General features: G+C 59.4%; 5 protein-coding genes across 5 annotated transcripts; 4 read left to right on the forward strand and 1 right to left on the reverse strand.

Moving 5' to 3' along the window:
• Positions 1-1444: 1444 nt before the first annotated feature.
• BO86DRAFT_311781 (amino acid adenylation) lies at positions 1445-4561 on the forward strand (the record flags this gene model as incomplete). Its single annotated transcript, XM_025667919.1, has 1 exon — positions 1445-4561. A coding segment is annotated over one exon (3117 nt), but the record flags the coding sequence as incomplete, so codon positions are not given.
• A 1359-nt stretch (positions 4562-5920) lies between these two features.
• BO86DRAFT_337839 (acetyl-CoA synthetase-like protein) lies at positions 5921-16252 on the forward strand (the record flags this gene model as incomplete). Its single annotated transcript, XM_025668969.1, has 2 exons — positions 5921-15160; positions 15215-16252. Coding segments are annotated over exons 1-2 (10272 nt in total), but the record flags the coding sequence as incomplete, so codon positions are not given.
• Positions 16253-17341: 1089 nt separating this feature from the next.
• On the forward strand, positions 17342-18517 carry BO86DRAFT_409451 (Clavaminate synthase-like protein; the record flags this gene model as incomplete). Its single annotated transcript, XM_025674413.1, has 3 exons — positions 17342-17577; positions 17669-17735; positions 17834-18517. The coding sequence occupies 3 exons, from the start codon at positions 17342-17344 to the stop codon at positions 18515-18517; spliced, it is 987 nt and encodes a 328-aa protein (XP_025528301.1).
• A 457-nt stretch (positions 18518-18974) lies between these two features.
• BO86DRAFT_429305 (cytochrome P450) lies at positions 18975-20734 on the forward strand (the record flags this gene model as incomplete). Its single annotated transcript, XM_025675633.1, has 3 exons — positions 18975-19199; positions 19275-19644; positions 19734-20734. 3 exons carry the CDS (start codon positions 18975-18977, stop codon positions 20732-20734), a joined length of 1596 nt encoding a protein of 531 aa, XP_025528302.1.
• A 666-nt stretch (positions 20735-21400) lies between these two features.
• On the reverse strand, positions 21401-23468 carry BO86DRAFT_429313 (putative AMP dependent ligase/synthetase; the record flags this gene model as incomplete). Its single annotated transcript, XM_025675634.1, has 6 exons — positions 23143-23468; positions 22701-23072; positions 22388-22633; positions 22161-22323; positions 21768-22093; positions 21401-21703 (listed from the first exon to the last, which is right to left on the reverse strand). Exons 1-6 carry the CDS (start codon positions 23410-23412, stop codon positions 21401-21403), a joined length of 1680 nt encoding a protein of 559 aa, XP_025528303.1. The 5' UTR covers positions 23413-23468.
• Between the last annotated feature and the right edge of the window lie 1796 nt (positions 23469-25264).

Raw genomic sequence — 25264 nt, forward strand, 5'->3', positions numbered from 1 at the left:
TCAAGAACTGGCGACCCAAGCGAACCAGCTGGCCTGGTATCTGCATGGTCTGCAAGTGGGCGCAGAGACTATGGTCGGGGTGTGTATGGATAAGTCTAAATGGGCTGGCGTGGCCATGCTTGCGGTGCTCCAAGCTGGCGGAGTTGTCGTCCCACTGGGGGTGGCCCATCCCCCGGCTCGTTTGGCCGGTATCTTGGTGGACACGAAGGCGCAAATTATCCTTGTTGATACGAAGCAGCGAGACCGACTCGCGAGTCTCTCCGAGAATATAGAGCTTGTTGTGGTGGATAACACTTTGCTGCACACCTTGCCGCTGCAGGATGACATCCTGCATGCGACTGTTAGCCCGGAGAACGCGGCCTGGGTCATCTATACGTCAGGCAGTACAGGGAAGCCCAAGGGAGTGGTCCTGCAACATCGCGCTCTGTGCAGCAGCATCCAGGCCCATGGGGCCCGGTTTGGTATGGGGTCGCACACGCGGATGCTGCAGTTCGCTGCTCATACCTTCGATGCCTGTATTCAAGACTACTTCACCACCCTCACCTGGGGCGGCGTGGTATGTGTGCCCAGCGAGGCGGATCGCATGAGCAACCTGACGCGGGCGATGCAAACGATGGGGGTGACGTTCGCAACCCTAACTTCAACGGTGGCCCGGTTGATTCATCCCCAGGACGTACCATCGATGCAGCAACTGGCCCTCGTCGGCGAGCCGGTCAAGGCAGACGTGGTCGCGCAGTGGCTGCCCTATGTCACTGTACTGAACGCCTACGGCCCATCGGAATGCTCGATCCACTCAACTTGCAGTCCACCCTTGACCGATCCCAAGCAGGCCGCCATCATCGGCACCGGCATGGGCACACGGCTGTGGGTCGTCGACGTGGCCGATTATCACACGCTCTGCCCCATCGGGGCGCCCGGCGAGCTTCTGATTGAAGGACCGTTGCTGGCACGCGAGTATCTGAACGATGAGGCCAAGACCCGAGCGGCCTTCGTCGTCGAGCCGGCCTTTCTCCACCAGCTTAGGCTCCATGACGACCCAGCCACGCCCCCAGCCCACCGACGGAGACGCATGTATCGGACGGGAGACCTGGTGCGTCAGAATGAGGATGGATCCATTACCCACCTCGGCCGACGCGACACGCAGATCAAGATCCGCGGCCAGCGGGTCGAGGTCGGCGAAATCGAGTATCAAATCACCCAGCAGCTGCCGGGTGCACGGTCCGTAGCGGTAGAACTAGTGCAGGACCCAGGCGCCGAACAGGTCAGTCTGACCGCGGTGGTGGACTTCCAAAAAGGCGTGGCTCATCGCGAGGGAGCTGTCCTGGCGCATGGGTTACTGCAGCCCACGCCGGCCCTCAACACGGCCCTACGACGGCTGCGCGGCACCCTGTTCCAGCTGCTGCCGACGTACATGGTGCCAGCGGTGTTTCTCCCAATTCTAGAGATGCCGTTGAATGCCTCGGGCAAGCTGGATCGACGCGCCATCAGAGATCTAGTGACGGCCATCTCCCCGCCGGATCGCCAGCCCTATCTATCAACGAGCGAGGAGGTCGGCGTCGAGCCGGCCACGCCCCTTCAGCGCGAGCTGCAGAACCTCTGGGCTACCGCATTGCGCGTGCCTGTCTCGCAGATCAATCTCCACGACAACTTCTTCCAGATTGGCGGCGACTCGGTGGTCGCGATGCGCATGGTGGCGAGCGCGGCGGGCCGCGAGCTCCAAGTCACTGTGGCGGATCTCTTCCAACAGCCCCGACTGGTGGATTTGGCAGAACGCTTGAGCACCCGATTGCAGGCTGAGAGCACAGAGACTCGGGAGGATGCTGATCCTGAGCGGTTCTCCTTATGGTTGGGTGTTGACCACGCTGACGAGGCGCAGGTGCAAGGGCAGCTGCAGGAGATCGCGAAGCAATGCGGGACAGCCGTGGAGAAGATCCAAGACGTCTATCCATGTACGCCCCTGCAGCAAGGACTCATGGCCATTACAGGTCGACAGTCCTCGGCGTATGTCAATCGCCAGACCTTCACGCTTGACCCGGGTCTAGATCTCGATCGCTTCCAGGACGCCTGGCGGACGCTGGTAGCCGTGATGCCTATCCTCCGGACACGCATTGTCGTCGGCAGCGAGTCTGCCACGGCCCTGCACCAGGTCGTCCTTGACGAAGAGATTGTCTGGCACCATAGCAGCAGTCTCGAAGACTATCTGCGCGCCGACCAGCAGGAGGAAATGGGACTGGGAACGCCGCTTGCGCGATACGGGTTGGTGAACGACCAGGAGTCCGGCGGGCGGTTCTTTGTGTGGACAGCCCACCACAGCTTGTACGATGGATGGAGCACCCTTCTGCTGTATCGACATCTTGCGACTATCTTCCAGACCAGCGATGTGCCCTCCTCGGTGCCGTTCACTCGATTTCTCCGGTTTCTTCGCGACCAGGAGGAGGAAGAGGAGAATGATAATGGTAGAGCACAGGATCGGGCGGCGTACTGGACACATCAGCTCCAAGGAGACGTGATGAGCAACTGGCCTCCCCTGCCTCATGTCGACTATCGGCCTCGTCCGGGGTTGGAACGGACACGACAAGTCTCGCTGCCTGCCCACGGGTCCGGCGGCGACACGGTGACTGCATCCAACGTGCTGCGGGCTGCCTGGGCGCTGCTGATGGCCCAATACTCGGGCCACGACGATGTCATCTTCGCCGCCACTGTATCGGGTCGGAATGCGCCGGTGCAAGGGATTGAGAGCATTGTGGCGCCTACAATTACTACCGTACCTGTGCGTGTGCACATTGACTGGACGCAAGAGGTGACCTCGTTTCTCGCCGCGGTGCAAGAGCAGGCCGCGCAAATGATCGACTACGAGCATACGGGGCTCCAGACAATCAAGGCCCTCATCCCGCCAGAGTCTGTCCCGGCACTCGACCTGCGAAATGTGCTGGTGGTGCAGACCGCCGACGAGGCCGATGCCCTGCTCCAATTCCCCGGCGTCCGGCCGTTGACAACCAGCGGGGCGGGCACGGAATTCGATAGCCATGCCCTGACTGTGGACTGCACGCTGAGTCCCACCGACCTACGTGTCGCCATTCGGTACGATGAACACATCGTGCCCACACCCCAGGTGGACCGGATCCTCGCGCATCTCATCCACCTCGTCCAGCAGTTATATAACCCTGCCTGCGTCCGATCCCGCCGTCTGGGCGAACTGAATCTGATCAGCCCAGCGGACCAACAGCTGATCATTGAGCACAATGCACAAGTCGACATCTCTCGTGTTGATGGGACCATTCACGAGCTATTCCGCAATCAGGTGCACGCACGCGCTAACGCCCCAGCCGTGTGTGCCTGGGATGGGGACCTGACATATCAAGAATTGTTCGACGAGGCGGTTCGCCTGGCGCACTTCCTGGTCAGCATCGGCGTCGGTCCCGAGATGAAGGTCGGTTTGTGCATGGATAAGTCGAGATGGGCAATTGTGGCAATGTTAGGCACACTGTTCGCGGGGGGCGTGATCGTGCCTCTCGGGGTGACGCATCCTCTCTCGCGAATTGGAGTCATTGTCCACGACACCGCGGCCGATGTGATCCTCGTGGACGAAGAGCAGCACGCGCGACTCAGCCCCATGGCCCTCCCTATTCGCTTGATCGTCGTCGACGCCAGCCTTCGCACGGCCCTGCCGGTGCAGACCAGCGCTCCCTCGACCACCGTGTCGCCCGACAACGCCGCCTGGATCATCTACACCTCGGGCAGTACAGGGACGCCGAAAGGCGTGGTCTTGGAGCACGGTGGCCTGTGTACGAGCATGCAGACGCAGGCCCGCAAGATGAAGATCACCAGCGAGACGCGCGCACTGCAGTTCTCGCCGTTTACCTTCGACGTCAGTATCTCGGATGTGTCGGCCACACTCATCTACGGTGGCTGCGTGTGTATCCCGTCCGAGAGTGACCGGCTCAATGCCCTCGCCGCCACCATCTGCAGGATGCAGGTCAATTTCGCCAGTCTGACCCCTACCGTGGCCCGATTGCTGTCTCCCGCGGACGCCCCGTCGCTCCGCACGCTGGCCTTGACCGGCGAAGCCCTAACACCGGAAGTCATCGCGCTCTGGAATCAGCCCGGCGTCGCCATCTACAACACCTACGGCCCGTCCGAGGGCTCGGTCTGCACTGCAAATGGACCGCTGTCGCGCCCTGAGGAGGCACTCGCAATTGGCACCCCCATGGCCACGCGTCACTGGGTGGTCCATCCGCACAGTCATCACCAGTTGTGTCCCATCGGTGCCCCGGGAGAATTGCTGATCGAGGGCCCGCTGATGGCCCGAGAGTATCTCAATAACCCTCAGAAGACGGCCGCAGCCTTTGTGGTCCCGCCGGCTTTCTTGTCTTTGCCTTCGGGCTATCGCATCTATCGCACCGGCGATCTAGTCTGCCAGCACGCGGATGGATCCTTCACCTACCTCGGACGACGAGACACGCAGGTCAAGATCCGGGGCCAACGCGTGGAAATTGGCGAGATCGAACACCAGATCATGCAGCAGTTGGCCGACGCGCAGACCTCCGTGGTGCATCTGCTCGAGCACGACACCAAGATGTCTCTGGTGGCTGCTATCGAGCTCCGCAAGGAAGGTGAAGAGACTGAGGATGCAGTACTAGAGACCCTGCCTCCCACGCCGGCTCTGCGCTCCACATTCAAGGCCCTGCGTCAAGCGCTGCTCGACGTCCTCCCGACATATATGGTGCCTGCGATGTATGTGCCGGTCACGGCGATCCCGCTTAATCTTTCAGGGAAGCTGGATCGTCGAGCTGTGCAGGTCTTCCTCAACGGAGTCTCGTCAAGCAGTCTGGCCCAATATACGGCGGATGACGAAGAGGGCGGGGAGGGGAGGGAGCTGCGTAAGGTAGCGCCCTCAACCCCCATGGAGACTGCCGTGCAGCAGCTATGGGTTCAGGCGCTCCGGGTGCCCATCACGGACGTCGGTGCCTATGATAACTTCTTTCAGCTGGGAGGTGATTCCGTCACGGCCATGCGCCTGGTGTCCGCCGCCACCCGCACGCACAAGAAGTGGAGGTTGATTGTGGCGGATATCTTCCAGCACCCGCGGCTGGCGGACCTCGCGCGCGTTATCGAGGAGCGTCTCAGTGAGAAAGAAGAGACAAGTGGTAAAGTTGAGGTGCAAGACCCGTCGCCATTCACCCTCTGGGAACACGCTATCAATGCCAATCCCGAGACGCGAGCGCCGGGCCTGGCTCTCATCGCCGAGCAGTGTGGAGTGGCCGTGGACCAGGTGGAGGACGTCTATCCATGTACAGCCTTGCAAGAGGGCCTTCTGGCCAGCACTGCCCGCCAGTCGTCGGCGTATGTTAGTCGGCAAATGTACGCGCTGTCCCCCGAGATCGACCTTCCCCGTTTCCAGGCAGCCTGGCAGACCCTGGCTGCACATACCCCCGTGCTGCGAACCCGTGCAGTTATCGACCGCGAGGGCGCATGGCAGGTGGTGGTGCGAGACACGATCGTCTGGCACCACTACTCCAGCCTGGACGAGTACCTCCAGCAGGATGAAGCGGCCGGCATCCAGCTCGGAGCGCCTCTGGCACGGTATGGCCTGGTTCATCCGCCGTCCGGTGATCCGGTGTTTGTCTGGACGGCGCATCACAGCATCTACGATGGCTTTACAGTGCGTCTCCTATGCCAGGAGCTTATTCGCGTCTATAATGCTGCGGATTACATCCCGCTCTCCATCCCCTTCACCCGCTTCATTCGCTACCTCAACCAAATTGATACCACCAAGAGCCAGCAATATTGGAACGAGCAGCTCGCCGGGGAGGAGGTGGTAGCCGACTGGCCGCCTCTGCCGCATGCGGGCTACGAGCCCCGAGCCCGCACTTCAATCCGCAAGGAGGTCACGATAAACCCCAATGCTGGACCGGGCAGTATTGCCATGGCGAACGTGCTGCGCGCCGCGTGGGCTCTAGTCATGGCTCAATTTTCCGGCCAGCCAGACGTAGTCTTCGCCGCGAACGTCTCCGGCCGCAACGCCCCGGTACCTGGCGTGAGCGAGATCATCGCGCCGACGATCACCACCGTGCCTCTGCGTATCCAAACCGGCGTTGCACAGACCCAGACGGTAGCGGACTTTCTGCGCGGGGTCCAGGGGCAAGCAATCCAGATGATGGCGTACGAGCACACCGGGCTCCAGGGCATCCGGACTCATCCTGCCTTGCAGCTGCGTAATCTGCTGGTCGTTCAACCCGCCGCCGAGAGCGACACGACACTCGACTTCCCTGGCATTGAGGCTTTGCCCCTCGCCGTAGAGGACTTTGATAGTTATGGGCTGAATGTCGAGTGTACGCTGGGGACAAGCATTGGGGTGCAGGCGCGATTCGACGAGAAGGTCGTTTCGCCGACATATATAACTCGTGTGCTGGACCAGTTTGCACACATCGTGACTGTGCTTTGTGACCCCAGTCTCCAAAGTTCGTCCCTGCGAGAGCTGGATTTGCTGAGCCGTGCCGATCAAGCACAGATTGCGGTCTGGAATGCCACCGTCCCCCAGCGCGTGGAGAAATGTATCCACGAGCTGGTGGAGGAGCAGGCACAGGTCCGTCCTGCAGCACTCGCAGTTTGGGCTTGGGATGGACAGCTCAGCTACCGTGAACTGACGCACCTCGCTAATCTTCTGGCCCACCGCCTGGTTGCATTAGGGGTAGGACCAGAGCGGATGGTGGGCGTATCGATGGCCAAGTCCAAATGGGCGGGGGTTGCCCTACTGGCCACCCTCCAGGCCGGGGGAGTTGTGGTGCCCTTGAGCGTGAGCCACCCCGTCCAGCGGATTGAGACTATTCTCGGCGACGCTGCAGTGAGCATCACGTTGGTGGATGGCCCGGAATATGACCGTTTGAACGGGCATGTCGATTGCTCACTTCTCGTAGTCGATTCGAAGCTTTTCGAGGGTCTGTCCACAACGGCCCCTACCCACGATGGTGTCGCACTTTTTCCCCCCGTCAGCGTCACCCCAAGCCATGCTGCCTGGGTTATCTACACCTCCGGGACCACAGGGACCCCTAAAGGCGCCGTGCTCGAACATGGAACCCTATGTACGAGCATCCGGGCCCACGGCACGCGGTATGGGTTCGGCCCACATACGCGCAAGTTGCAGTACGCAGCGCACACCTTCGACGGCACGATCGAAGACTACTTTACAACCTGGGCCTGGGGCGGGCTGAGCTGCGTGCCGTCTGAGGAAGACCGGCTGGACATGCGCCAGCTGACAGCGTTCATGCGCCAGACCCAAGTCAACGCGTTGGCCACCACCTACACCGTGGCCGGGCTCTTCACGCCCGAGGAGACCCCCAGCCTGCGCACGCTCGTTCTGGGCGGAGAGCCGGCGACTGTCGAGGTGACTGATCGCTGGCGGACCAAGGTCAACCTCTTCAACTGCTACGGTCCCTCGGAGTGCTCCATCTTCTCTTCGGCGGCCGGACCGGTACAGAACATCGACGAGATCCACAACATCGGCACGCCCATCGGCACGCGCCTGTGGGTGGCTGATCCCCACAACCCCAATCGATTGTGCCCTGTGGGCGCGCCAGGAGAACTGCTGATCGAGGGACCGCAGCTGGCGCGCGGATACCTGAACAATGCCGAGAAAACGAAGTCACAGTTCCTTGTAGACCTAGGATTCATGGCCCGATTCGGACTGACCCTTGGACGACGGGTCTACCGCAGTGGGGATATTGTCCGCCAGAAGGACGACGGGTCGTTCGTTTATGTGGCGCGCCGCGACACGCAAGTCAAGATCCGCGGCCAGCGGGTTGAGATAGGGGAGATCGAACAACAGATCGTCCGGTATCTGGCTGAGACCCGCTTCGTGGCGGCCGTACTGCTTCAGCGCGGGGCCCAGGTCTCGCCGGTGTTGGTGGCTGCTATCGAGTTTATGCCGGAGAGCAGAATTCTCAGCAGAGACGAGGAGGAGGAGAAAGATGTGCAGACCCCCCCCTTGGCGGGTACGAGCAATGCTGTGCCACCCACGAAGACGATGCAGGCGGCATTTCAGGATCTCCACAGCGCCCTGTTCCAGGTGCTCCCGACACACATGATCCCCAGCGCATACGTCCCCGTCGCCCACATGCCGCGGAATCTCTCCGGGAAGCTGGATCGACGAGCATTGCGCGAGCAGCTGGCTGCCATGTCCGCCGAGACCATGCAGCAGTATCTTGAGGGGCGCGAGAAAGTCGCCCCTGCCACTGACATGGAGCGTACACTACAGCGTCTGTGGGTGGATGCCCTGGGGTTTGAGGACGCCGACAGCGTGAGCGTGCAGGACAATTTCTTCCAGCTCGGAGGAGACTCGGTGGCTGCGATGCACCTGGCAGCCCTGACTTGGCAACGCACCAAACTGCACTTGACCGTCGCCGACGTCTTCCGCCACCCTCGCCTCGGGGATCTGGCGCAGAGGCTGACGGAGCTCAGCTTGCATATTACTGCCGAGCAGCCAGAGGATCCAGATCCAGAACCCTTGAGTTTGTGGGACAATGCCTCGCCCGAAGCCGTGAGCGAGATTGCGGCGCGCTGCCAGGTGGACGTGGATCAGATCGAAGATATATACCCCTGCACACCACTACAGGAAGGCTTTATGGCGATTACAGGGCGCCAATCCGCTGCCTACATCAGCCGACAGGTCTACTCTCTCTCGAACGCCGTTATCGACCTGCACCGGTTCCAGGCAGCCTGGGAGATACTGACCCAGACCACGCCCATCCTACGCACCCGTCTTATGATGGGTCCCAACCAACAAGCCCTCCAAGTGGTGGTTCAAGACCAAATTGTCTGGCGATTCAGCACCGATCTCGCGGCTTACATCGCCGAGGATCGCGAGGCAGGAATGAAGTTGGACCAACCCCTCGTGCGATACGGGTTGGTAACGGAATCAACTGAGAAAACCTATTTTGTCTGGACCGCACACCACAGTATCTACGACGGCTGGACTATGCGCGAGATTGCGCAGCGCTTCGCACAGGTCTACGATGGGTTCGATCATCCAACCTCGACCTTGACCTCGATCCCGCCGACGATTCCATATTCCCGCTTCATCCGCTACCTAACCTCACAAGATCCAGTTAAGACGGCCCAATATTGGCGAAAGCAGTTGGAGGGTGATGTGGTAGCCGACTGGCCTCCACTGCCTCAGCACGACTATCACCCCAGACCGCAATCACGCATCCAAACAGCCATGGTAATTCCCGCGCGCGCAAATGGTGACGTCCTCTTCTCCACTATCCTACGTGCCGCATGGGCAATTGTGATGGCCCAGTACAGCGGGCACAACGACATTGTCTTCGCCGCGAGCGTCTCGGGGCGCAATGCGCCTGTGCGGCAGATCCGGGACATCGCCGGTCCAACCCTAACCACGGTGCCAGTCCGCGTGTCAGTCGACAAAAGCATGACGGTGGGCCAGCTGCTGCAAACCATCCAGGAGCAAGCCACCGAGATGATTCCCCACGAGCAGACTGGATTGCAGAAAATCAAAAGGTTGCTGCCCGACAGCACTAGTAGCACGGCTCTGGCCCTCCGCAACCTCCTGGTCATCCAGCCCGCGGCCGAGAGCGACAACAGCCCTATATCTCTTCCGGGCCTGGAGGCTCTACCTGCACCCTTCGAGGACTTTGGTAGCTTCGGGCTGCAGATCGAATGCACACTGGGACGACAGGAAATTGACATCGACGTCCAGTATGACGAGCATGTCATCGCCACGGCCTATATTCAAAAGGTGGTCGACTACTTTGTACATCTCGTGAAGGAGCTCGCCAACCTTGACCGACTCCAGCAGCCGCTGCACAAGTTACATATCAGTCCCCAGGACGAGCAGCAGATTCTAGACTGGAACCGGGTGGTTCCCACCTGCGTTGAGCAATGTATTCATACCCCCGTGTACGACCGCGTGGTTCGCCAGTCCACTGCATGTGCGATCAGCGCCTGGGACGGCGAATTGACCTACGTAGAACTATCGGGACAGGCTGCGAGCCTGGCCGCCCATCTCAGGCACGAGTTGGGAGTGAAGCCGGAGCGCACGGTGGGAGTCTGTATGAACAAGAGCAAGTGGGCTGCTGTTGCCATCCTCGCAGTTCTGTACGCCGGAGGAGTAGTCGTCCCCCTCGGGGCGGCTCATCCCCTGCCTCGCGTGCAGGCCATCGCACAGGATGCAGCTGTGGAGACCGTGCTTGTGGACCGTGAACAGCAGCAACGGCTGGCGCCACTGGGCCTGCGACTCTTGACCGTGGACGAGAAGTTCTTCGCTGACCACACACCACTCGACCTCGCACAGACAGCTACACTGCTGCTGGCAAGCACGGTACGGCCGCACAATATGGCGTGGATCATCTACACCTCTGGCAGTACAGGCACTCCGAAAGGGGTGATTCTCGAGCACCAGGCGCTCAGCACCAGTATTAAGGCGCATGGCGCCGCCTTCAACATGAACGAGACGACCCGTACCTTGCAGTTCGCAGCGCACACCTTTGACGCCACAATCCAGGATGTCATCACCACCCTCTGGGCAGGGGGCTGCGTCTGCATTCCCTCGGAACACGACCGCGTCAATCGGCTCACGGAAGCCATGAGCACCATGCGGGTCAATTGCGCCACATTGACATCGACGGTGGCATCCATGCTAGTGCCTAAGAGAATTCCCTCAATGCGGACGATGATCCTGGTGGGTGAACCGGTCACTGCGGCAGCTGTAGCCTTGTGGTCGCCGCATGCCACTGTACTGAATGCCTACGGCCCCTCGGAGTGCTCGATCCACTCCTCCTGCAGTCGTCCAATTTATGACGCTGCCCTCGCGTCCAACATTGGCTTCCCTCTCGCTTGCGCATGGTGGGTGGTGGACGCTGACAGTCTACACGCGCTTTGCCCGATCGGCGCCCCCGGAGAGCTTCTGATCGAGGGCCCCAACCAAGCCAGAGGCTATCTCAATGACGATGAGAAGACCCAAGCGGCCTTTGTCCAGGACCCCGAGTTCATTCCCCGACTGGGCCTCGCGAGTCGACGCCTGTACCGGACCGGTGATCTGGTCAAGCAGAATCCTGATGGATCGCTGATCCACCTTGGTCGCCGGGATCTGCAGGTCAAGATACGCGGACAGCGTATCGAGGTAGGCGAGATCGAATACCAGATTCAGCGACACCTTGCTGGAGCGCGAACCGTCGCGGTGGAGCGCGTCCAGCACGGGGGAGACGGCGAGCAGATCAGCCTTGTAGCGGTATTGGACTTCGTCGATGAGACCCACAATATCGACGATAACGACGGCGCTGACCCAACAGCAACAACTGCTGCTGCTGCCACCGATGCACTGCAGCCCCTACCCCCCTCCGATAGCCTTCGTACAACATTCAATGAGCTTCACCAGACACTCCTCCGCATCCTACCGGTCTACATGGTCCCCGTCGCATATCTACCCGTGGACCAGATGCCCTCGAATGCCAACAACAAGCTTGACCGACGGGCCATTCGGGCCTTGTTGGCAGAGCACTCGCTGGCGGCCCTGCAGGGGTACCTCCACGACGACGAGCCCGAAACGCAGGTCATGCCCGTGACCGCACTGGAGAAGAAGGTGCATGCGCTCTGGCTGGAGGTTTTTGACCTCCCCGCAGGGGTCAACATGTCCATGAACGACAACTTCTTCCACCGGGGCGGCGACTCGGTGACGGCGATGCGCATGGTGGTCGTCGCAGCATCGCACGGACTGCATCTGAGCGTCGAGGATATCTTCAAGTCGCCGCGGCTGGCAGACTTGGCCGCCACGCTCGCGGCCCGGCCCTTGCGAGATACACTGGCCCAGGACATCGAATATCCCGCCCCCTTCGAGCTGTGGAAAGAGCTTCACGCTGTTGGGTCTTCAGAGCAGCGAGAAAAGCGCTTACTCCGCATTGCGTCAAGCATTGGGGTCAGCGTGGATCAGATTGAGGACGTTTACCCCTGTACGCCCCTGCAGGAGGGCTTGATGGCCATCACGGCGCGTCAGCCGGCAGCCTACGTGAGCCGCCAAGTGTATGCGATGGGCAGCGCCGTAGATCGCAACCAATTCCAGGCAGCATGGGAGACCCTGTCCGGCGAGGTCAGCATCCTGCGCACGCGAATTCTGGTGGACGGTGAATCCCCTGCCGTGCAGGTGGTGGTTCGCGACAACATCCACTGGCAAACAGGCACAGATCTCGAACAGTACCTGCAGGCTGACCGCGCCCAAGGCATGTCTCTGGGCCAGCCGCTGGTGCGCTATGGCTTGGTCGAGGAACCCACGGGGGCATGCTACTTCATTTGGACCGCGCACCATGCCTTGTATGATGGTTGGACCGTGGGTGCACTCAGCAAACGCCTCCTAGACATCTATCGCCAAGGCCAGTCTGCCCTCTCCGTCCCCTACACGCAGTTCATCCGATATCTTCAACACGGTCGTCCCGACCCCGTGGCGAGCACGCACTACTGGCGCGAGCAGCTGGAGGGCGACGTGATGGCCAGCTGGCCACGCCGAGTCTCGGACAAGCAACCACTGCCACAGGACGATTTCCATCAGTCAATCCCACTTCCGCCGACGCAGAGACACGGCCGGGTGACGATATCGACCATTCTCCGCGCCGCCTGGGCGCTGGTCGTGGCCCAGTACTCGGGACATGGGGACATCGCCTTCGCGGCTACGGTTTCTGGCCGTAACGCCCCAGTTCGGGGCATATCAGACATCGCAGGTCCAACCATTACAACCGTGCCGATTCGCACACGGGTGGATCTGACAAGCACTGTGGCTGATTATGTCGACGCAATGCAGCGGCAAGCAACACACATGATTGACCACGAGCATACCGGGCTGCAAGGGATCAAGGCGCTGCTGCCCGCGCTGGCCTCCACGCTGCACACAGGCAGCTTACTGGTCATACAGCTGGCTGAAGAGCAGGATTCTCAGGGACAGTTGGACTTCCCTGGCCTGGAAACCGTCCCTCTGCCGGTCGAACCCTTCAATGCACACGCGCTGACTCTCGAATGTCAGCTTGGAGGAGGCGAGCTCACCGTGGATGTCCACTACGACAAGCAGATCATCCCTCCAACCCAGGTCAAACGGGTGATCGACTATTTCGCCTGTCTGTTCCACCGACTGTGTGATCCGAGCACGCAATCGCAGCCCCTGGCGCATATCCTCAACGTCGACGACGCAGATCAGCAGCAGATCCTCCACTGGAACACGGACGTTCCCACCCGTCTGGAGAAATGCATCCACGAGATGGTCCGTGAACAGGTGGAACGATCGCCAACGGCCATTGCCATTCACGCATGGGATGGAGACCTGACGTACCGCGAATTCTACGAGGCCGGCGCACGAGTGGCTCACCAGATCGTCGCTTGCGGGGTAGGGCCTGAAAGCATTGTGGGAGTCTGCATGGAGAAATCAAAATGGGGGGCGGTGGCGATGCTGGGAATCATGCAAGCGGGGGGGGCCATCATGCCCTTGGGCATATCGCACCCTTTGGCCCGCATCGACACCATCCTCGACGCCTCGCAGGCACGTCTCATTGTCGTCAGCCCTGCACAGGCGGAACGACTGCAGGGGCTGACCAACCTCGCGCACACCCAGCTCCTCACCCTCGATCAGGATTGTTTCGATACTTGGCCACAGTGTCAGCAGCCGCCAGAGACGGGAGTGACGCCGTCGAACGCCTCGTGGGCCATCTTCACCTCAGGCAGCACGGGCGTGCCCAAGGGCGTGGTCATCGAGCACGGAACCATGTCGACGAGTCTGGACGAACAGGGACGCTGGTTGGGCCTGACGCCAGCGACGCGGTTCCTGCAGTTTGCTTCTTATACCTTCGATAATGTCATCACCGATACCTTCGCTACGACGGCTTTCGGTGGAGTGGTCTGCATTCCCTCCGAGGAGGCCCGCATGAATCAGCTCACGGAAGTGATGGCTGACATGGAGGTCAACACAGCGATGCTGACCTCGACTGTTGCACAGCAAGTTGCGCCCAGCCGTGTACCCGCCCTGCAAACCCTGATTCTGACCGGCGAGCCTGTCCGGGCTGATGTCGTCAGTCTCTGGCTGGATCACGCCGACATCTACAACGCCTATGGGCCCACAGAAGGGTCTATGAGCACCTGTACTCGTCCCTACATCAATGCCCACGAGGTTAGCAACATCGGCTTCCCCTTGGCGACCCGGTTATGGGTCACCCAGCCCACGCAGACCCATCTGCTGAGTCCGCTCGGTGCACCCGGCGAGCTCTGGATCGAAGGGCCCTTCCTGGCCCGAGGCTACTTGGGCGACCCCGTCCGCACTGAGGCCTCATTCATCGTTGATCCTGAGTTTACGCGCCGCTTGGGTCTCCACGGACGCCGACTCTACCGCACTGGCGATCTTGTGCAACAGAATGAAGACGGAACGCTGATACACCTCGGGCGAATGGACTCTCAGATCAAAATCCGAGGCCAGCGTGTCGAACTCGGCGAGATCGAGCATCAAATCTTGCACCATCTGCCTGAGGCGAGTACCGTGGCCGTGGAACCGCTCACCGACGATGACACGCAGCGGATCTTCCTGGTGGCCGTGGTGGAGCTCGCTTCGAACAGTGAATACCGCCATGACACGATCACGCCAGAGGGAGTGCTGACACCATTCCCGGCCCTCCGAGTGGCCTTCAGCAAGCTGTACGGCATCCTGTCACAGACACTGCCTGTGTACATGGTTCCGGCCGTATTCGTGCCCATTTTGGAAATGAGTCGCAATCTCTCGGGCAAACTGGACCGTAAGCTCCTCCGCACGATGCTGGTGCGCATGCAGGACGATGATAATCTCCGGCAGTACCGCGTGGGCGACGGACCCAAGGTCGCCCCCTCGACCGAGATGGAGCGCCAATTACAGACCCTGTGGGCTGACGGGCTTCATCTCCCCGTAGACGAGATCGGGGCTCATGACAACTTCTTCCATCTTGGTGGAGACTCCCTGGCCGCGATGCGCATGGTGGCCACATCGCGCTCTCGCCCGTACAAGCTGAGTGTGGCAGATATCTTCAAATACCCCTGTCTATCTGAGCTTGCTGACGTTGTGAGCGCGCGTTCAGAGGCACATTCAGAGGAAGAGAAGAAAGAAGAAGAGAAAGAGGAGGAGAAGGACGAGAATGAAGAGGAAGGGGTGGTTCCCTTCTCACTAATTGAGACTGATAACCCCGAGGCATTTATCCACGAGGTGGTCTCCCCTGTCTGCAACATCGGCCGTGCGGACGATGTCGTCGATATCCTGCCCACCACCGACTTCCAAGCCCTCACGGTGGCAGGCGTGCTCACGACCCCCGGTGCGGCCAACTGTGCGCATTTCCTGCTAGACGGGCAGGGCCCCTGTGATGTGGAGCGGCTGCGCAAGAGCTGCTTGGACCTCATCCGCGCCCTGCCTATCCTCCGCACAGCCTACATCTTCGATCAGAGCCGTCTGTTACAGGTCGTCAAGAGTGTCTATGAGCCCGACATCCCCATTTTTCACACAGAGCGTACCCTTGAATCGAAGACGGCTGAGATCGTCAATCACCAGCTGTTCCCAGCCCCCTGCTTGGGCGAGCCCTTCACGCAGATGGCCATCATCGAGGAGGCGCACACCACGCGACACCGACTTCTCCTGCGCGTGACGCACGCTGAGTACGATGCCGTGTCCATCAATGCGATCTGGGAGACCCTCCGCTGTCTGTATGAGGGCTCAATCCCGCCCCGGTCTCCGTCCTTCGCGAGCTTCTACTACCACCAGCAGCAACGTATCACCGCACAAACGTACGACTACTGGACGGACCTGTTGGCGGGCTCGTCTATGCCCCAACTGGGCCGCTCCGTCTCGGCTATCGGCCAATATCCCTCCACCGTGGCCCACCTGGCCCCACGGACGGTCCCCCTCGCCAGTCCGCTATCCGCGGGCGTCACCAGCGCGGTCCTGGTGAAGGCAGCATGGGCGGTCACTCTGGCTCGCGTGGCCCAGCGCCAGGACGTGGTATTCGCCGACACCGTCTCCACGAGGGGAACTGTCGACGCCTCCCAGATGAATACAACGGGCTGCTGCGTTACGCTGCTTCCAGTCCGCGTGCAGCTGTCCTCTCCTGACCTCACAGCGCGCGAGCTGCTGCAAGCCGTGCGCGAGCAGCAAATTCAGAGCTTCGAGCACGGGCACCTCGGCTTCCGAGATATCCTGCACGACTGCACCGATTGGGCGACCTCGACGCGGTTTACGTCCGCGCTGAACCACATCATCGCGCAGACGGGCGAGATTGTTCGTATGCGCGGGCAGGAGTACACCATTTCCAGCTTCGAGGCGCCGGATGCGACGTGGACGGTCGACGTGGGAGTCACGGCCGTCACCCGGGAGGACGGCGCGCTGGACCTGCGCATGGCTTACCGGCCTGACAGCATCACGACGGAGATGGCATCGGAGTATCTGCGCATGCTCGCTGAGACCCTCGTGATCCTCGTGGACGAGCCATCCCGCACGGTTAAGGAGATGTTGTCGGCTCCTGTAGCCCAGTCCGGGAGAAAGGGGAAGAAGTCGTCGGCGCCGGTGGTGCAGATTACGGAGCGGATATCGGGCGAAGACCTCCTGGTCATGTCGTCGTACTTGCAAATCAAGCAGCGGCCAGAGTGGGAAGTTGTCCTGCAGCGTCGTCGGGGGGTTGCCACTGGAAAAAACCGGTCGGCAGCCTCCTTTGCACAGAGGGGCGGCGATCTTTTGGATGCCGTCTACTTAGCCTCTCTTCTGGGTCCGGGCGACCAGTCCAGCTCCGCCCAGGCAATCTTAGTGGGATCACGCCGCGAGGATGAAGAGCGTGTTGAGTCAGGTCTGCCGTTGGTGAAAGCAAAGCGGCTGTCTCTCAGAACGATGTGGACAAGTGCCCGGAAGAGCTATGCTCGGTGGTTCACGACGCAGTCGCGGCAACGAAGCCAGGCCTCGGTGGTGGGCTAATAGCTATGTCCGTTGATGTTCTATGTGTTTTTGTCTTCTGTATATATGGTAGTCTTCGTTAGTTGTATCTAAGTTGTTGGTTTTTGTGTAATGGCTTGGAGTCCCGATGTCCGTTCTGCCTTGCCCTAACTTAGTACGCCTTTCCCACGCCCTGCCTGCGTAGCCCCAACACGCTCTGGACCGTCTAGGTCATGTTCGCGCTGACTCTCAGCTCGCACGACAGTGGATCAGGCCACGTACCTTGCCCTGATTTTTGGCTGAGCACCGAGGGAAAACATAAAAGCAGGCCCCTACCCTCTGCAGCCCTGGTGCTCTGGCACAGACTACCCCCAACTCCTACCCTCTATCTGATCTCTAACATACCTTTTCATCTTCATCATGCCCCAGGTATCCTACCACGGACTGATCACAGGTGCCGAGCCAGACCTCCAGTCGCTAACACAAGCGGCTCTGGTAGATGGCTTCTTCAGCTTGGATCTCGACTGCCCAGAGGGCGTCAGCCTGCGTGAGGACATTCGCTTTCTTGAGACATTCTCTGAGGACGTCTTCGAAATTCCCACCCCCGTCAAGGAGCGCTTTGATTTCAAGACACTGGGGCGGTTTCGGACCACGGGGTAAGCAGAACGATGCCCACTTCCACGGGCTCTCATCCGCAGCTCGACTCGAATGGCAATCCACTGACCAGCAGCCCCTGGGGCCCTCCAGATATAAGCCCTTGGGCATTGAAGAAGGCGCAAAGGCCGGAGAGCCCGACGGATTCGAAATGTTCATGGTACATTTCTCTGGGCGCTGTGTCCTACTTTCCCCGTTACTTCCACCGCAAACGACACTTACGAGACTAACCCATATTCTATCTCCTCCATCCTCCAGTTGCCCCAAAATGAGCTTCTCCTGCCCAGCTTCCGTCCAGCACTCCAATCCCCCGACCTAGTCTTTGCCCACCGCGAGGCCCTCACGCGCTGCATGGAGCACTACGAGCAAGCGGCGCAGCTCATCCTGCGACGCGTCAGCGAAGTGCTCAATCTGGGAGACGCCCTACTAGCAACCCATCAGCCCTCGGAGCCCTCTGTCACAAACCTGGGCTTCCTAAAGTATCCGCCGCAGCCGCCCGGGTCGCGCAACTTCGGACACATCGCGCACACGGACGTGGGCAGCCTCACGCTCCTGTCGGCCACCGCACGGGGTCTACAGGTTATAGACATCGCGCGGCAGGACTGGGAGTTCGTGGATCCGAACCCAGCGCAGCTCTTCGTCCAGTTCGGCGACTGCCTGAAGTTCCTCTCGCGGGGTCGTATCATCCCCTCTCTGCACCGCGTCGTGCCCAGCGACACCGACGCCCAGGCAATCAAGTACACCCTGGCGTACTTTGTGCGTCCAAACGAGCAGGCCCGTATCACCACCGACGACGGGACCGTCTGGCGCTACGAGAACTACCATTGTCGCAAATTCGATGCCTTTGCGCGCCCACTTAGCCATGTCCGGCCGGAGGGCGAGCACGACATGATCTCCATTCGCCAGGCGCCGCAGCGCGAGGGTCCGGTGGCTGTGGCGTGAGGGGGACGCAATTGCTCTGGTGGTTTATTGGTTTTCCTGGTTGAGGTTTTCTTGATAGTTTTGTACTTTATGTACTCGCGTAGTATATTTACCCCCTTGGGGATCAACTTTTCGGAACCGATTATGTATCTGTCCGTCTCACTTACCTGGGATATACATAGCCTTGTATCAGTATAAATCCGCCGTGGCCGCTGCATGGCGGGCACCACATAAACTCAGACACAATTCTTAAGACCGCCATGGACCCACCTGCATGGCCTGCTTTTTGATTATCATTCAGTATGTGGGCTGACCTCGATAACGACGATGACTCTCTACTGGGCCGATGATTCTTAGCGTTGATGCCACGGGGAACCAATATATACACGCCAGCGTCCATCCGGTGCACCCTCTTTTCCTCGAAGCCCCCTTCCACCTCCGAACTTCTTTTTCTGGTGCATTTTCTCAGGTCTGCAGCATGACCGAAGTCCTCTTAAACCTCCCGCTCCTTCTAAAGGGCACTCTGGCGGTGATTGTCGTCCTGCTACTGCTCGTCTTTACCAACAGGCTGACTACGTGGGAGTACATCGTTCCCAAGGAAGTGCAATGGATCGACCGACCGCCAGAGCGCTTTGGGTACCTGCGCGCAAAAGCACGATCATTCTTCGTGATGAAGCAGAACGTCATGCAGGCCTATCTCGAGGTACGTTTCTTTCCCCCCTCCCCCCTTCTACCCTGCATACCCGCACAAGCCACTGACCCCCCCTTTCCCTACCAGTGCAACAAAAAAGGCCGGGCCGCCGCCCTCGCCATCGCCTTCGGTCGACCCCAGATCATCCTGCCGCCCAAATACATTCGGTGGATCATCGACCAGCCGGAATCTGTGTTGAGCATGGATCCGATCCACGACGAATTCCACGCCTTTGTGCAGGACGGGCTGGTCGGCGACCACTCGGTGCAGGAGGTGCTGCGCAAGGAATTGACGCACAACCTGGGGCGCCTGACGGCTGACATTAACGACGAAATTGTGGACGCGCTGCAGGCCGTATGGGGGGATTCGCCTGAGTGGCGCACAATCCCTCTCAAGGACAGTACGCGCACCATCATTGCGCGCATCACCAACCGGTTGTTCGTGGGCAAGGAACTTTGTACGGTTCCCGTTCCTTTATTTCCTCTTTCCTCCCTCCATGGCAGATAAGAGTCGCGCGCGCTAATTGGAAGATGGGGAGGCATGCAGGTCGCAACGAGCAGTACATCCGTGACGCCGTCGGGTTAGGGCTGGCGGTCATGCCCGAGACCGTATTCCAGGATCTGCTGCCCCGGCCGCTCAAGGGCCCGGTCTCCAAGCTTGTCAAGTGGATCAATCGTTTCTACATGGCCGGCTTTAACCGACACCTGCTGCCTGTCGTGCAACAGCGGATTCGCGACGTGAAACGGATGGAAGAGCAGCCCGAGGCAGCGTCTTCGGCGGACGAGCTCCCGAGCGAGTTCCTGACGTGGATCGTTCAACGTGCCATACGACGCGGCGAACCCATGGCGGAGATGGAGCAGCGGGTGATTGCGCGCGTGGGCATGGCGAACCTAGCGTCGATCGAGACGACGACCAACACGATGAGCAAGTGCCTGGCGGACCTGACGACGCTGGGCGAGGCGCAGGGGTACCGGAGGCTGGTGACGGCGGAGGCGCGGACGGTGCTGCGCGAGTGCCAGCAGCGGCCGGAGAAGAAAGACATCGACAAGCTGGGGTGCATCGAGAACGCGCTCAAGGAGAGTTTGCGGCTGGCCGTCGTGTTCCCGGGGCTCATCCGGCAGGTCACCAGCCCTACGGGGGCGACGCTGGCCGCCGACAAGGAGACCGGGGGCCTGCGTCTGCCGCACGGGGCGCGCATCAGTGTCGCTGCCTACGCCATCCACCGCGACGACAGCCTGTGGCCCGAGGCCACCACCTACAATCCCGCGCGTTACGAGGTCGAGCACGCCGCGGCGCCGCGCGTGCCCATGTCCCGCGCCTCGGAGCGCTTTCTTTCCTTCGGCATGGGCAAGCGAGCCTGTCCCGGCCGCTTCTTCGTCACCGATGAGCTGAAACTGCTGTTCGCCCACATCTTCACCAAGTATGAGATCAAGGTCATCCCGCCGCCGCCTACCACGGCGGGACTGTTTACCGAGTTGACGCTGCGAGGGCCGCAGGAGCAGTTGATGATCCGCCGGCGGACTGAGGAGGAGATGGAAACGGCGTGATTCTGGACAGAGTTGTTGTTTATTGCGGATCAAGACGGTCTGGCTCACTTGGTGGGGAGTGGGATTGTTTTCTCGCTGTAGGGCTATGTGGGGTCACGGGATCTGTTGGGGAGATGTATTCATGTATTTATCCACCTTTCGCGATGCCAACCTTCCCATTGTCGTCTGGTTCTCTCGTACAGTTTCACTTTTCCTTTGGGAGAGGTACTCCTAGCTACAGACAGCATTGATGTCTTGTCAGCCACGGTGGTTCATTAGGAATGAAGGTGGCGGTTCGCATGCGGGGCGCATTGTTGACTGGGCAAATGGACCATTGTCTGTTCCAATGTCTGGGATTCATTCCACGCATATTGTAGGGGGTAAGGATGAAAAGGACGATAGGTAGCACGTCGGTTACATCGGTATTTACATAACAATGTTGGTGCGCTCAGCTTCGAGTCCGAGATCATACTTTCACATTTACCCACTGGATCAGTGGTCATCTCTTCATTAGACACGGTTGGCAAGGAATTTTTTCCCTGCTCAACATTGCCAAACCCGGTGGCCATCCCTGGTTGCAGTGTTCAGTCTACTGATTCCGCAGAGCACAACTTCGTCTGAACGGATTCTTATTTCCTGGTGGGTATCTAATCAAAGTGGCTGATAAGCTTGGACTCCGTCCACATATCACACCAAATCCTTCAGCTTAAACTTCAGCGCCTTTCCGCTGTGGCTCTTCGGAATCGCCTCCAAGAACCGAATGTTCTCGCGGAGCCAGAACGGCTCACTCAGAGTATTCTGGATGTGCACCGCCAGCGCCTGGCGGAGGGTCGCCTCGTCCACCTGGGCGTCAACCTGGCGCGAGCGCACCACAAACGCAAACGGACGCTCGCCCGTCGCGTCATGCTGCACTCCAATGACCGCGGCCTCGTCCACGGCCGAGTGGTTCAAAAGCTGCGCTTCAATCTCGACCGGTGCCACTTGGATGCCCTATGATGCGTGCCTACGTTAGCGACGCTGCATGTGACGGCAAGGAAGAATAAACGACACGAACCTTGACCTTCATGATATCCTTCTTGCGGTCCACGATAAACAGATGCTCTTCGCCATCTGCGCCGCGCCGCATGCACGCCACATCGCCCGTGATCAGCCAGCCGTCCTGGTCGAAGGCATAGGAATCCGCCTCGTTCTCCCCAAGGTAGCCCTTCATGACGCTGGGTGATCGCAAGTAGAGGTCGCCGGCGACGTCGTAATCCTGGATTTCCACCCCGTTCGCATCGAGCAGGCGCACCTCCACCAGTGGCAGCAGGCTGCCCACCGAGCCGGGGAAGATGCTATGTTGGCTGGTGTACGAGACAATCACCGCCGCTTCGGTCAACCCTATCGTTGTTCCACGCCTGGTCTCAGATGTCTGATAGAAACATTCAATTGGTTCCGGTGCACCTACCATAGCCAGGGAGAAGATCCCAGTCGGGACGCACCCGTTTCATGGCGCCCATCATGTCGGCACTCAGTGGCGCGGACCCACAGACCACCGTCTGCACGGACGACAGGTCGGCCAGCTTGAACAGGATAGGGTTGTTCACCAACGCCGCCACAATCGCGGGAACCTAACGGACGAGCCGGTCTGGTCAGCATAAACACACATACTATTGCCACAGCGGAGTTTCTCACCAAATACAACCGCTCAATGCGGTATTGTTGAATCGACCGTAGCGCCGCCGGCATATCGAAGCGGGCATGCAGGATCGTCGTGTCCCGCCGACACATCAACGTATGCAGTACGATCAACCCATAGGCGTGACTCAACGGAAGGATGCCCAGAGTGGTCTGGCTCTTGGGTCCGGTGGCATATGAGTCGAGAGTAACCGCCTGGAGGGAATTGACGATGACGTTGGCGTGGGTGATTTGCGCCAATTTCTGTGCACAATGTCAGTCAGGGTCTTCAATACCTCACTTGAGGCTCGTGCAGGATATCGTTTCTCACCTGGTACCCGGAAGTGCCGCTGGTTGGGCAGAGATATGCGACCCGGTCGCGAGTCTCCCCTGGCTGGAGGGGGATGCTCGCCACGGCGGGCAGATGCTCTCCCTCGGCGATCAGCTGGGAGACGGTGGCCCGGGTGGCCGGCGTGTTGGCATCGTCGTCGGGCAATTCGAGCAGAAACAACCGGGCAGGATCTTCGTGCAACGCGGCAAACACGGCCTCGCAGAGCGGTTGCAAGGGGCGGCAGGTGAACAGGGTGTGGCAATTAGCTTTGCGCATCAGGGTCTGGATCTCGCTGGCCGACGAGGTCGGGTGCATCAGGAGACATGTGCCGCCGATGCGATGAATCGCCCAGGACAGAGGCACGAAATCCATCTGAAGCGACCGCCTCTGCGTTAGGTACACTACCGATAAGGACAGGAGAACCAAGTCACTTCTGGCTTACCGCGTTGAGGGCCAAGATGCCCACGACTTTGGTCTCAGGCGGCCCGTCGGTCGCTTGCCATCCCAGCCTCTGTGCGAGGCTTCGCGCCAGCATCGTGACGCGATAGTCGAGATCCTGCACACGGTACGACTGGCCGGTCTCGGCACACACCAGCAGCGGCTTCTCCTCGAAGCCATCGCTGACTCCTTCCAGGACGAAGTCGCCAACCAGCTGGGTCTCGGGGAAGGGCACGGCCAGGTCACGGCACCACGGCGCACAGGTGAAGACCATCGTGTGAGTTTGCACGTTGAGGGCAGAAGAGGGGGTTGGTGCAGTATGGAAGCAAAAGACTGCCCGACTTTCGATTGAAAACAGTCGGGGAGGGTCGATTCAAGCCAGCTGACAGGGGATGACTTGATGTACTTATAGTATTGTTTCCTATGTCGGTACTGTATAGTAAGTGGGGAGTCTCAGTCCTCAACACCAACACCAACCATCCACCACGTCCCTTATTTATGGCTACCCCTCGTACGCAACATCTACCTCTCTCTCTAAACAAATGAGTTGCAAAGTCGAGACTCCGGAGACGTCAGGTTGCTATTGGGACAGTCTGACGGTGTGGTCGAGCCCGTTAGGGCACGACATCCAACCCCAGGCACGTAGCCCTAACCTCCGGTCTATGAGGCTGCACACAATAAGCAGATGTCCACCGCAACCACGCGCCACTACTCATTCTAGCCGATATATAGTGCTCATCTGCCGACGACAGCACATGGCACATGGCACGTTTACAACAGCTGTCATCTCAGTCGGACACTAGCGGATGAGGTCTCGAAAGGACACCAGGAAACTTTGACGGGCATCCCACCTTCGTGGGTCTTGCAGGTCGATCCTTTTTGTGTTTCTTTCTTATTTTCAGTCTTTTTGAGTTCAGTTTGATGGGGGCCAGAAAGAGTGGGGGCTCAACGAACGCCAAGTCCGACGGTTGCCATGAAGAGGATAAAAGCCGGTTGGGAATTGCGCGCTAACTAAATGCCAGTAGGAATGCTAGTGCTGACAGCCAGATACGAGTGAACAAATCGATTCAATCTCCACTTCCCCACCGTAAACTGGATGCGACATAAGGTGAATCAGGCTCTTAACACCGGGGCTTCACTGACCCGCGGTTGATCTAGGCCATTTGCAGTGCATTGAAGCGATTTTATTTCAACAGTCTCCACGATCGTGGCATGTTCATCCGGTCCCATTTCTGCTGTTCTCTCGTACAGCCTTGCAAAGTGGAAAGAGGAGAAAGAGACAGGGGGCGATGGTTCATAGCCAATGAAATGGCAGCAGTAACAGCAGCAGCAACAGCAACGGAGAAGAAATGCTCACAACACCTCGCCTTGCTCCTACCCGCACACAGAAGGGAACCGTGGGCATCAGAGACCGAAGCAGAAGAACGAAAGGAAGGAAAGTGAGTCTCTCTGTCTCTTTTGCCTGGCGATATTGGGGAACCCGTGAAGCTATCACAGTCACATTCTAGTAAACGAACGTCTCAACATTCCACACGAGCCGTCAAAAGAGCTTATGTGAACTGTGTTCACCACGTTGTAGGCTATCGCGATAACTGCATCGCTGAATCAGCAGCAACGTGGCGTGCTGCCAAGCACTGGCTCCTGCGGGTACTGCATATATATGTCCCCTACTATAACTGCGGAGAACTCAGGCCACTATGGAAACCCCCATGCGTGGCATTCGAGATTTAAATGGCTCCGGACTTCCTGATTTTTGCCATAGTAGCAGTACATATACCATAATGCAGAATCCTGCACGAAGGATTCCCTCTTGTGGCTGCCTTCCCCTCCCTCCCCCTCCTTTCCCCTCTTTTCACCTCCCTCGTCCTCGCTCCCTCTTTCCTTCCGCGCACGGCCACTGGATTATAAATGATAGCAGATAATAAATATGATGCTGACAAGGGAAAGCACACCGGGGTTGAGATGACCGAAGCCAGCCTTGTTCGGCTTAGTATCTGCAGATGCAGGGGGACGGAACAACTCCATGGGTCCGTGCGCCTGGAAGAAGAAGAGCAGAAGAATAAGAAGAATAAGAATAAGCTGCATACTGCCTGAGGACTCCTGGGGCTTATGAGGCTCGGTTCTCT

The sequence above is a fragment of the Aspergillus japonicus genome, assembly GCF_003184785.1.
Source record: "Aspergillus japonicus CBS 114.51 unplaced genomic scaffold BO86scaffold_20, whole genome shotgun sequence".
NCBI lineage: Eukaryota > Fungi > Ascomycota > Eurotiomycetes > Eurotiales > Aspergillaceae > Aspergillus > Aspergillus japonicus.